Here is a 12,056-nt window from a genome sequence, read left to right on the forward strand (position 1 = left end):
ACCAACTATTGGGCAATCAAGTGTGGTTGATTCTGATGTGTCTCTTGCTCATTTGGGTCCTGCTGTTAATATTCCTCCTGCTCCAGACAAACCACCAATTGTCCAAGTGTACTCTCGGCGCCCAGTGACAACAGATACATGTCCTGCACCAGCTCCTTCGTCATCTGATCCTTCCAGTGATCTCGACCTTCCTATTACCCTTCGGAAAGGTAAACGACACTGCAAATCTATCTATTCCATTGCTAACTTTGTGTCTTATGATCACCTGTCATTTTCCTCAAGTGTCCTTGTAGCCTCTATAGATTCTATTTCAGTACCTAAAATTGTTACAGAGGCCCTGAATCATCCTGGTTGGAAGAATGCAATGCTTGAAGAAATTTGTGCATTGGAGGATAATCATACATGGAAACTTGTTGATTTGCCTCCAGGAAAGAAAGTTGTTGGCTGCAAGTGGGTCTTTGCGGTAAAAGTTAATCCTAATGGCTTTGTGGCACGACTGAAAGCCCGACTTATAGCTAGAGGATATGCTCAGACATATGGAATAGACTATTTTGATACTTTCTCTCCAGTGGCCAAACTAAATTCAGTTCGACTATTTATTTCTATTGCTGCTTCCCAACAGTGGATGATACATCAGTTAGACATCAAGAATGTTTTTCTTCATGGTGATCTAGAGGAAGAGGTCTATCTAGATCAACCTGGGTTTGTTGCTCAGGGGAGAGTATGGGAAGGTTTGTTGTCTGAAAAAAGCTCTCTATGGATTGAAGCAGAGTCCCCGTTCTTGGTTTGGAAAATTCAGTAAGGAGATTCAAGCATTTGGCATGAACAAGAGCGAGAAAGATCACTCCGTTTTCTACAAGAAATCAGCTGCTGGTATCATACTTCTTGTGGTCTATGTCGATGATATAGTTATTATAGGAAATGATCATGCAGGAATCTCTGATCTTAAGGCATTCATGCATTCCAAGTTTCATACAAAGGACTTGGGTGAACTGAAGTATTTCCTGGGAATTGAAGTATTTCCTGGGAATAGAAGTATCAAGGAGCAAGAAAGGGATGTTCTTATCACAGAGGAAGTATGTGCTTGATCTGCTTAAAGAGACCGGTAAGATAGAAGCAAAGCCATGTACTACCCTGATGGTTCCTAATGTACAACTTATGCCAGATGATGGAGATCCCTTCTACAACCCTGAAAGGTATCGGAGAGTGGTTGGGAAGCTGAATTATCTCACTGTGACGCGACCAGATATTGCATATGCAGTAAGTGTTGTTAGTCAGTTCACATCTACACCTACAATAAAGCATTGGGCGGCTTTAGAGCAGATTTTGTGCTATCTAAAGAAGGCTTCTGGTCTAGGCATACTATATAGTAGTCAGGGACACACTCGCATTGAGTGTTTTTTTGATGCGGATTGGGCAGGTTCTAAGTTTGATAGAAGATCCACTACAGGTTATTGTGTGTTCTTTGGTGGGAATCTAGTGGCTTGGAAAAGTAAGAAGCAGAGTGTTGTATCCCGTTCGAGTGCAGAATCTGAGTATAGGGCCATGACACAGGCTACTTGTGAAATCATATGGATACATCAATTCTTATGTGAAGTGGGAATGAAGTGCACAATGCCAGCAAAGCTTTGGTGTGACAATCAAGCTGCTCTTCATATTGTTGCGAACCCAGTCTATCATGAAAGAACCAAACACATTGAGGTCGATTGTCACTTCATTCGTGAAAAGATTGAGGAAAATCTAGTCTCTACTGGCTATGTGAAGACTGGAGAGCAACTTGGGGATATTTTTACAAAAGCTCTAAATGGAACTCGAGTTGAGTACTTTTGTAACAAGCTGGGCATGATCAACATCTATGCTCCAGCTTGAGGGGGAGTGTTAGCTGTATATATCTGTACATACCATAATTTGGTTGTTTCCTTAGGGATAATACCTTCCTAATTTAGGACTCTCAATTGTATATATATATATATATATATATAAGTATTATTCCTCTAATAAAATATAAGGAATTGAGAAATACCTTGGTTGTATTACATTTTACAAGACTTACAAAATTTGCATGAACAAATTTTTGGTAGCATGTACAACATGTATGTTTGTATATATAATTAGATTTATGATAATTAAAAAACTATTTTCAAATTATGGCAATTTGTGAAGTAATAATAAGAATTTTATGGACTGTTTTTTGTTCTTAGTATTCTTCATGTTTTTAAGAGGCCTTGTTTTTAGAGAACAAAAGAAATGTGTTATTCGTGTTTTTGCTGTCGGTCTAAGAATAAAAAAAAAAAAAAAATGGAGACGCAGTCCGTGTTTTCAACCTAGAGTGTTCTCTGTATTCTCATCTTTTCTTTGCATTGTGAGTATCTCCGTTAGCTCCATGGTCGAATCTATCTTCAGCAACACATTTCACCTCTTCTTTGATATGTATTTCCATTATTTCAATATTTTGAAGTTTTTTTCAATGATATGTATGACCTTGTTCCTTCAAGTGGAACTCATTAAAATTGTGAGAGCCAATCATTATGTTGCACAACTCCTTTGATAGATATAGGTAACAATATTTTATATTAATGCTCTTTGCAAATTTTTATAATATAAAACATTTAAGCAAATTTAAATATTTATATTCATGTTTTTTTTAATAATAATTATTAACAATAAATATGAAAATAATATAAATTAATTAATATAATATTTTTAAAATTTTAAAATAATAAAATGCATAGATATGTAGATAAAATTAAATGTTATAATTTTCTTTTCATATATAAATATTATACATATTTTATTTAATAAAATTTGATATATTAATACATTTATATTTATGTTTATCATTTAATAGACATATCAAATACAAAAAAAAAAAAATAAAATGAAATGCTATAATTTTAATATTATATAACTTTCTTAAAATTATTTTTAATTTTAATAAAATATAAATTATATATTTATAACATCACCGGTTCGACCGTGATTCGATCATTGGTCCGACCAGTGAACCGTGAACCGATAACTTTTCCGGTTCAATGATCGGTTCAGTTATGAAAACATTAGTTTTTTAGCTAGATGTGGTAAAATGAGAATGTTTTGTAAAATCAAATGGATAGTTTTTATAAATACCATGGTGGTGCCCTATTTTCCCCTCATTCATTCCTATTGTTCTTTGTAGCTTTATAATAATCTTTTGTTTGATGTATTTTTTCAGGTTAAGTACTCCTGAGAGCCAAACAATGAAGAACATAAACTATTTTTGAAAGGTTGAATTTGCATAGCCACCTTGCTATTGTTTTCTTTTCTTATATATATGGTTACAACGTTGAAAAAAAAAATAAAAATAAAACAATACATACTTTCTTTACATAGAAGATGAAATATTATAGAACAAGTGAAGAATTTCCTTTCAGCCTTGATTTTCCACATTACAAATATGGGGAGTAGTTTTCCTTCCTTGGCAGATTGCATGTTGGTGGATTTCCATTATCAAAATTGTATGCTGACATATTGCATTATCAACTTTTCATGTAGAGATTTTGCTTTGGCGCGGATTGTATGCTTGTTGAGTTGGAGTTTTCTTTATTAGTCCCCCACAAGCTAGTGGCTTGTAACTTGTGCACTCCTAGATTGGATCAAAACACTTGGAATGAAGTCTTAGGGAGTGCCTTTGTGAATATATCAGCTACTTGTAAGGACGATGGAAGAAAACGAGTAATCAAAACTCAACTTGCAATTTTTTCTTGAAAAAAATGGTAGTCCAACTCAATATGCTTGGAACGTACATGGAAGACGAGATTTACTGTCATGTAATAGGAACTGAGGTGATCACATAGTAATTGAGGAGGTTCACATAGTTGAATGCCAATATCATGGAGAAGGAAAATGAGCCAAGTTATTTATCGATATTCGGCCTCTGCGCTTAATCTAGGAACTATAGGTTGTTGCTTTGAAGACCATGAGATACAATTGGCTCCCAAAAAAAAAATTATATCTAGATGTGCTTCTTCTTATGATTGTGCATCCTACCTAGTCAACATCACAAAAACCAATGAGACGAAGTGAACTTTGCTTGAGAAACCTGATTCCATGCTTCATTGGTCCCTTAAAATATCTAAGGATGCGTTTGACAACTCACAAGTTAGTTTCAGTGGGTGCTTAGAAACATTGGTAGGCTTTGTTTACCACATGCACAATATCAGGCCTTATGAAGGTTAAATATTAGAGTGATCCAACGAGTTGCCTATATCATATAGGATCAATAGGTTGTTCATCAGAAGGTGCGACTGTGGACTTAAGAGCCATAGGTGTGTTGATATGAGTACACTCCATTTTTGTGTGCTCTAGGAGATCTCTAGAGTGCTTTGTTTGAGAAACAAACAATCCGTTACAAAGATACTTAACCTCCAAACCCAAAAAATAATGCAAACATCCTAAGTCCTTGAGAGAAAATTCACTACTTAAGGTGTTGATGAGGTCACTAATGATGTTGTTATCGTTGTTTGTGACAATAAATCATCAACATAGATAAGTAGCAAAACAATAGACTAACTTTTGTGAAGAATAAATAGAGATGAGTCTGCTTTGCCATAGTAAATCCCCAGATGAAGAAGACATTGGGATAGTCTATCAAACTAGGCCATTAGAGCTTGCTTAAGGCTATAAAGAGAGTGATTTAATTTGCATACATGATTCAAAAGGTCCTCGTTTATAAATCTTAGAGGTTGTTCCATGAATACTTCTTCCTTTAGAAACCCATATAAGAAGATATTCTTAACATCCAACTGCCTCATTGTCCACCCCAAGGTTACTGCTAGTGAAAGGATTAATCTGATTGTAGTCTGCTTTATAAATGGGCTAGAGGTCTCTCCAAAGTCCAAACTTGGTATTTAAGAAAAACTTTGAGCAACTAATCGTGCTTTGTAACTATCTATGGTTCCATTTTCCTTCAGCTTTGTTTTAAACACCCATTTGGAACCCACAATATTTGCATCTAAAGGCTTGGGAACCAAATCCCATGTTTGATTTTGGATTAAAGCCTTGATCTTCTCTTGCATTACTTTGAACCAATGGAGAATTTTCAATGCTGTACGATATGTTTTTGACTCGCTAATATTACTTCTTGTGGCAGCAAAAGTGTCAATTTGAGACTTTAAATTGAGATAATTCTTGAGCTTACTTTTGGAGATCATATGAGTTCCTTTGTCATCTTCAATGACAATTGCTTTTCTTATGCTAACTCTCTTGTTAAGAAAAATATAGTGTTGTTTTCTATGCATCTTATGGCTGTTGTTTTGGTGCCATTGCTTGCAAGGCCGAGGGCTCAAATCTCAGAGTTCATTTCAAGGTATTATAATCTCTTCAGGTTTTTTTGTTCCTTCTATCTCTCTTGATGTAGAGTTTTTCATGTAATTTTTTTTATTTGAATTATTAAGGACGATGAGAATGCTTAAATGCATGGTTCATTACATGCCAAGATCTATAGGATCAACGTTTTTGAGTAATTGGATTTTTTGACTTGTTTGTTTGACTATGAGTTGTTGTGGTTCTTGTGAAACCTAATGAAAAAAGTAGGGGCCTGTTGCCTTTTGTGAATGGGTCTTTTGTAAACTTCAACAAAATTAGTTGTTGGTTGAATCTCTTAGAGTTTTGTCTATTGTTAAAGGTATAGTAAGCTATGATCCATTGTAGCCTCAACAACTAATTACCAACTTACGACATCCAATGCTTGTAACAAATCGTTAAAGTTGTCTTTTACTTATTGGTTTTGAACAAAAATTATTTTTTAGAATTTAGTTCCCCAACGTAATTTTGTTTCTAAAAACAATTTTCTTAAAAACTATTTTAAACAATGTTTCCCACACAGACCCTTATTTTCTTGAAGAGTCCATGTTTGTTTAAATATTCATTGAAGTCACTTTTTAAGGAAATAATTTCAATATAAATTTCAAAATTTTAAGTTTATTTATTGCAATAATGACTTGTGTGACAACTGAAATTGTGCCTTTGAAAACATCTTATTTGACTTCTCATAAACCACATTAAATTTAAAAATTCTACGCCACTAACATGGGCCAGAGAATGAAGGATGGGACACTCTGTCATGCAGACGATAAGTCATTTTCTTAGATGCTTTTGTTTCCCTTGGATGATCTTGACATTTTAGAAACCAAATGAGGTTGTTTGAAAGAGTCTTGCCGCCCCAATCATTTTCAAGATCCTCCGCCCCACCTTTTTTTTGTTTGCCGCATTAAACTTTATAAAGGGCTATCAGAAATGGGTGTTTTCCAAGATTAATCTGACCGGGTTTCTTCAAACACATGGCTCAAGGAGTGGCAATTTGTTGCCTAAACACAGAAGGTTTATATTAGAAGGAGATGCTTTATTAATTACTAGCAGAATAGCATGAAAAATATCTAAGATGTTAATAGAAAAGATTCATGGTCTCACATGTTCACGAAGAAAGAAATCAATTTGACAGTGTGCTACACAGCATTCACAGACAAAGCCAGAATATAGATTGATTATATTTCCTTTCCATGACTTAATTTTCTTTGTTTTGTTTTATTTTTTTGTTCCTTTTTAAAAATTCTTTGTCCACTCTATTCGTTAGAATGTCATTGTTGGTCTTGTTTGTATGCTGGATTTATTTATTTTTGTTCTTTCGCAAGCCTGCAAGGGTGGCAAATTGAGAGCACACAAGTTGCCTTACAGAAAATAATATAACTAGACTAGAAAATGAAAAACCAACATTGATGCTTCTTTTCAACAAGTAGCAATTTGAAAACACATACCTTGTATAGACAGCATCTAGAAATCAACACAAAGAGTACACATACAAAGTTAAACATGCAGAGTTTCATTAATTAGAGCAGAGAGTTGTCAAACACCGCAATAGGCTTTGGCATGCAACACACTTGGATTTTCGGCTCTCCACTCTGTGATAGAAACGAATAAGTCCAAAATGATCAAATGCCTTAAAACTTCAATGGGTGTTCTTCATCCACGAGCTCATCTGGTATTTTTATTATCCATTTGTTGAAAGAAAGCAGCCCCCAGTGAGTATCTCTCTTCATTCCCTCTCGCGACCACTTGATGATTAGGAGAATGTATTCTGCCATTGCTCCATGCCTAACCCAAAGTAGAACACATCTCTTCCGTTACTACTTGCAGCTTAATCATAAAAAAATTCCGTAAGTGAATTATAACAAGTTTTGTCTTAAGGCCTTTTTTTGTTTTGCTTTGCGGTGGTGGATTTATTGTGAATAATTTTTGGGGTTGAGTAGAGAAAAAACCAGTCAAAATAATGATTTATGGCAAGAAGACGATGGAAAAGTAAGACTGAGAACTTTGTGTCTTGAGTTATTATGATGGGTTTTTTCAGTAGATGTAACATAGAAGATAATAGAGGGAATTACCATGAATGCATCGCCTGCTATGACACAAGGAAGAGGTGAGGGCGGCTCAAAAGCAATCCAGTTGCCATCCTTTGTTTCTATCTCCAAACCACCAACTTGTTTTTGCGGAAGTATGGTCGTGAAACTCTTGTCCGTGTGACATGGAAAAGTTACATTATTGACTGGCATCTCGGGTACTTGATTTTTCACTACTAGAAGTGGATGAGTTGTTGATCCAATGTGTGAGTCATATCCATCCTTGATGCCATAACTTTCCAAAACCATTCTCATCACTATTTCTTGTAATTCAGCAAGTAGCATGGAGTAGGAATCCACACTTTCACTGATTAACAAGGAAGAGAAACATGTACAGAATCAGCATAATAATCAATATGTTCTGAACGAAAAAGGGGGAAAAGGAAGGAACTATACTAGAAATGTTGATTTCCAGCAGGCCACATGATTTTTGTGAAACTTTGAACTCCTTGGGTTGTTGAATTATTGATTCCCAGGCTTTCATGGAGAGGAATGAAGGGGAGTTGCCCAACATAACCATGGTAAGGCTTGTGACTAGTGTTTTGAATTTTAGTTTCAGTGGGAAGATCAAACAACTCTTTTAGTGTCCTAAAGATTGCGTTGTGAATTTCTAAGGTAACTTCATCGAACACTGCTATGAAACGGCCATATTCTTCAAGGGCATGCTGGACCTCGATGCATGTGGAGAACCAAGAATTTGTACCAGGACTCAGATTTTGCTCAGAGAAATTTATGGTAGGAAGCTTTGGTAGTGTCTCCGAGCCCATGATTTTTGGTTTTCTTTGTTTTCACAAGTTGGATGTTATATTTGGTTCTTAGAAAGTATTAAGGCAAAAAAGATAATAAGAAAAATTATTTTCTCATGTTTAATTGTCATATGAAAAATATTATAAAAATAAAATATAATTAAAACTAGTTGCAAATTTATACAATTTCAAATTGTTTAATCTTTATATCGATGAGTTAAAATAAATGAAATAAGTTTGAAGTAGAAAATAAAAATAATTTATTGATTTTGAATCTATTTTTTATGTTATTATACTTTTCCTTTCTATTTTATTTCCCTTACATTTTCTCTCAAATTTTCTACATATCAAACATAGCCGGGAGGATTTTGGGATACATTAACCTTCATTGGTTATGCTACTTATAAAGTTGGCTTGTCCATGGAGTAAGATGTGAGATAGACATGACTGCTACAGTTGAATAAACAATATTCATCATGAATAACAAGTTTAATCAATGAGTGAATAAACAATATTCATGGTGAATGACATGTTCAAGCAAGCCCTTCCTTTGTCTAACTCCCTCTCTCCCTCCCTCCCTCCCCCTCTCTCTCTGTTTTTCTCTCTCGTGCCCTTCCTTTCTCTCTCTCTCCCTCTCTCTCTCTCTCACACACACAATCCTTCTAATACTTGTGGGAGGGACCCTCCTCCCCTCTCTCTCTCTCTCACACACAATTCCTCTAATACTTACACTCCTCCTCCTCCTCCTCCTCCCTCCCTCTCTCTCTCTCTCTCACACACACACACACATACACACACAATCCATCTAATACTTGTGGGAGGGTCTATGGATTAAGCAACAATCCCTCTTTAATACTTATGGGAGGGTCTATGCATTAAGCAATTCATCACAGAACGTGCAGGTTTTTATGCATGAAAAATCTGATTCAAAGCATTGGAATTGTGTCTTTTTTTGGATTACAATGTATATGTTTGTTTTAAATATAGAGTTTGAGCTTAAAGCTTCAAGAAACACGGTAAAGGAACTTTCAAATAACTCAAAAAAGGAGACGTGCAACATCTTGATGAAAAAGAAAATTCATTGCAAAAGAGAAATGGTATATATATTTGGCTAGAGATAGACTAAAGAAGTAGACCTCAAAGTATGTTATGATTTTATTATTTATGCACTTAGTTTGGTGGAGAAGTATTAAGGAGGAGGAACCTAATACTTATCATGAAGTCATCAATAGTAAAAAACCACTATAATGAAGAATCCAACATGTATATTCCTAAATTTATTCATATATAAATTTTCCAAAATATATATTGCTAAATTTATTCATATATTAATTCTTGAATTTAATTGGTGTTTGAGGTATTGGAGGATCCTTTCATGGCTATGAGGGAAGCCCTATAGAAGGCTTCCAAGTTTGTAAAACTTGGAAATTTCAGTTATAAAGATTGTTGAGAAGTGTCTCAAATCACTTAGATCAATTCCTTCGAAGTCCTAGATTATTTTTCTGTTAGAAGATCTTTAGTAAGGGAGTTTTCCTATAACTATTTTTGTTTCATAAAGAATTCCCATTGTAATATTTTTCATAGAAATAGGTTTGTCTTCTTGATGGAGTATGATTATCTAATAAGGAAAAAAAAAAGCAAAAAACTGATCAACGAGAGCTCGAGGTTCTATCTTAATTCACAACCTCTTATCTGCCCTATATATCTATCATAGTTACACTAAGACAAATATTTTGACTATGATTTCTAGAAAATTTGAAGAAAAATGTAAGGGAAAGAAAAATGAGAAAAGTACAAGAAAAAAAAGTTAGGCAAAATAAAAAATCGATTTAAAATTAATAAATTATTTTTGTATGTTATTTCAAACTCATTTCACTTATTTTTCCCACTATTATGTAAATATTAAATAGTTTAAAAATTACATAATTTTTAATTAATTTTAATTATATTTGAATTTGTATCATATATATATATAGTGAAACCAAATATGAAAATTATTTTCTTTGACATTTTTTTTTCCTTTTCTAGTATTTTCGGAAAATCAAACATATCTACATGTAGGTAATTATCCAAAAACAGCAAAAATCCTAGGAAAACACATACACACATACAAATCTATAGAAAACCAACAAACATACACATCCTTGATTACATAAGACAGCACCAACGGTTGGCACACAGTGTATCTGCATAACAGTCTCTTTAGAGCAGAGAGGACTCAAATACCACAATAGGCTTTGATAGCAGAGTTTGATTTCCGACCCTCTTCTGTGTGAAAGAAACGAATAAACCCAACATGATCAAATGGCTTAAACTGCAATGGGTGTTTGTCATCAACCAATTCCTCTGGAACTTTTATCATCCCATTCTTAAATGCAAACAGCGCCAGTGAGTATCTCTCTTCATTTGCTCTCATTATGACTCGATGTTTAGGAGGATGTATTCTGCCATTGCTCCATGCCTAAGCAAAAGGAAACCATCCATCGTTTCTATTAAAGCCTTAGAATTAAACCTTACTGGTTCTGGTTAAAGGGTACACTAGAGATTAGGTAAGATGCCAAAAGAAGCACCGAATTAAAAGAAGGTCGTGGAAGGTGTAACCTTGGGGGAAAGAACCAAGTTGCAAGAAACAACTACAAACAGAGATTTAAATTACTGGAAATTCTTGAGTCAATATCTTTTCTAAAAATTTTCACAAGATATATATAAATCGAAGATTAGTGACCTTACCATGAATGCATCACCTGCAATGACTATAAAGACAGATGGTGATGGGGGCTCAAAACCAATCGACTTGCCATCCTTAGTATCTACCTCCAAACCACTAACGTGATTTTGTTGAAGTATGGTCATGAAACTCTTGTCTGAATGAGTGGGGAAAGCTATATCATTCTCGTTCATCTTGGGTATTCGATTTTTCAAGCATCGAAGTAGGTATCTGGTTGATGCAATGTGAGAGTCAAAGTACTTCTCTATGCCATAGCTTTGCAGTACCATTCTCATCACTAGTTGTTCCAATTCAGCTAGTAGACTTGTATAGGAATGCACAACTTCACTAATCAAGAAGAAGAAGAAAAAAGAGTGAAACAATTAGGCAAAATGCTAAAAATTTTAAGAAACTAATATGAAAAAATAAATTAAATAATATACCAGAAATGCTCATTTCCAGCTGGCCACATGAGTTTGGCGAAACTTTGAATTTCTTCCAGATTGGTTGCGTGATCGATGCCCATGCTTTCATGGAGAGGATAAGCAGGTATTTGCCCAATATAACCATGGCTAGGTTTATCACTAGTGTTTTTTACTTTAATCTCTGTGGGGAGATCAAACAACTCTCCTAATGCATTAAAGATTTTGTTGTGAAGTTCTAAAGGAACTTGATTGTAGTATGCCATGAAACAGCCGTACTCTTCAAGGGCATGCCTGACATCATGGCACACAGAGAACCAAGAATCTGACCCAGGCTTCAAATTTTCCTCAGAGAAATCTATAATAGGAAGCTTGGGATGTGTTTCAGAACCCATGATCTTCGTTTTTAATTCTTGGCGAGCAATTTGATGGCTGTTTGAGACAATTGAAGGATAAATTAGTGTTAATTGTTCATGTTACTTATAGAGTTCCATTGGTGCACTGGCGCATGCCATGACCTATGATAAGATCATTAGTTGTCCAAATCACCAAAAAAAAAAAAAAAAAAATTGAATTTTCCCTTATCATTGTTTTAATTAACTCTTTGATCAACCCAAAAAGGTTGCCTAGGCCAGGGAGCTTATTATTTTGAATAAATTAATTAATCACTAAAATATTGGGGAAAGCCCAAAATAAAAAATTTCATGGGTGATTACTTTTTGTTCAATCTGAAATTTTAATATTTTCTTCC

The 12,056-nt window shown here is 34.5% G+C and overlaps 3 protein-coding genes and 1 non-coding gene across 4 annotated transcripts; 2 read left to right on the forward strand and 2 right to left on the reverse strand.

The window, feature by feature from the left end:
* The first annotated feature begins 1,137 nt into the window (after window positions 1–1,137).
* Window positions 1,138–1,869, forward strand: LOC117922478 (secreted RxLR effector protein 161-like). Its single transcript, XM_034840610.1, has one exon. It carries the CDS (start codon window positions 1,138–1,140, stop codon window positions 1,867–1,869), a length of 732 nt encoding a protein of 243 aa, XP_034696501.1.
* A 3,692-nt stretch (window positions 1,870–5,561) lies between these two features.
* Window positions 5,562–5,685, forward strand: LOC117922797. The gene has a single exon (XR_004652556.1). It is a non-coding gene; the product is annotated as a small nucleolar RNA snoR74 (small nucleolar RNA).
* A 758-nt stretch (window positions 5,686–6,443) lies between these two features.
* On the reverse strand, window positions 6,444–8,197 carry LOC117922479 (probable inactive 2-oxoglutarate-dependent dioxygenase AOP2). The gene is made up of 3 exons (XM_034840611.1): window positions 7,827–8,197; window positions 7,416–7,737; window positions 6,444–6,482 (listed from the first exon to the last, which is right to left on the reverse strand). The coding sequence occupies exons 1-3, from the start codon at window positions 8,195–8,197 to the stop codon at window positions 6,444–6,446; spliced, it is 732 nt and encodes a 243-aa protein (XP_034696502.1).
* Window positions 8,198–10,164: 1,967 nt separating this feature from the next.
* LOC117922521 (probable 2-oxoglutarate-dependent dioxygenase AOP1) lies at window positions 10,165–11,742 on the reverse strand. The gene is made up of 3 exons (XM_034840653.1): window positions 11,327–11,742; window positions 10,907–11,231; window positions 10,165–10,637 (listed from the first exon to the last, which is right to left on the reverse strand). The coding sequence occupies exons 1-3, from the start codon at window positions 11,698–11,700 to the stop codon at window positions 10,395–10,397; spliced, it is 942 nt and encodes a 313-aa protein (XP_034696544.1). The 5' UTR covers window positions 11,701–11,742; the 3' UTR covers window positions 10,165–10,394.
* Window positions 11,743–12,056: the final 314 nt, after the last annotated feature.

Source organism: Vitis riparia, chromosome 9 (genome assembly GCF_004353265.1).
Source record: "Vitis riparia cultivar Riparia Gloire de Montpellier isolate 1030 chromosome 9, EGFV_Vit.rip_1.0, whole genome shotgun sequence".
Classification (NCBI taxonomy): Eukaryota; Viridiplantae; Streptophyta; class Magnoliopsida; order Vitales; family Vitaceae; genus Vitis; species Vitis riparia.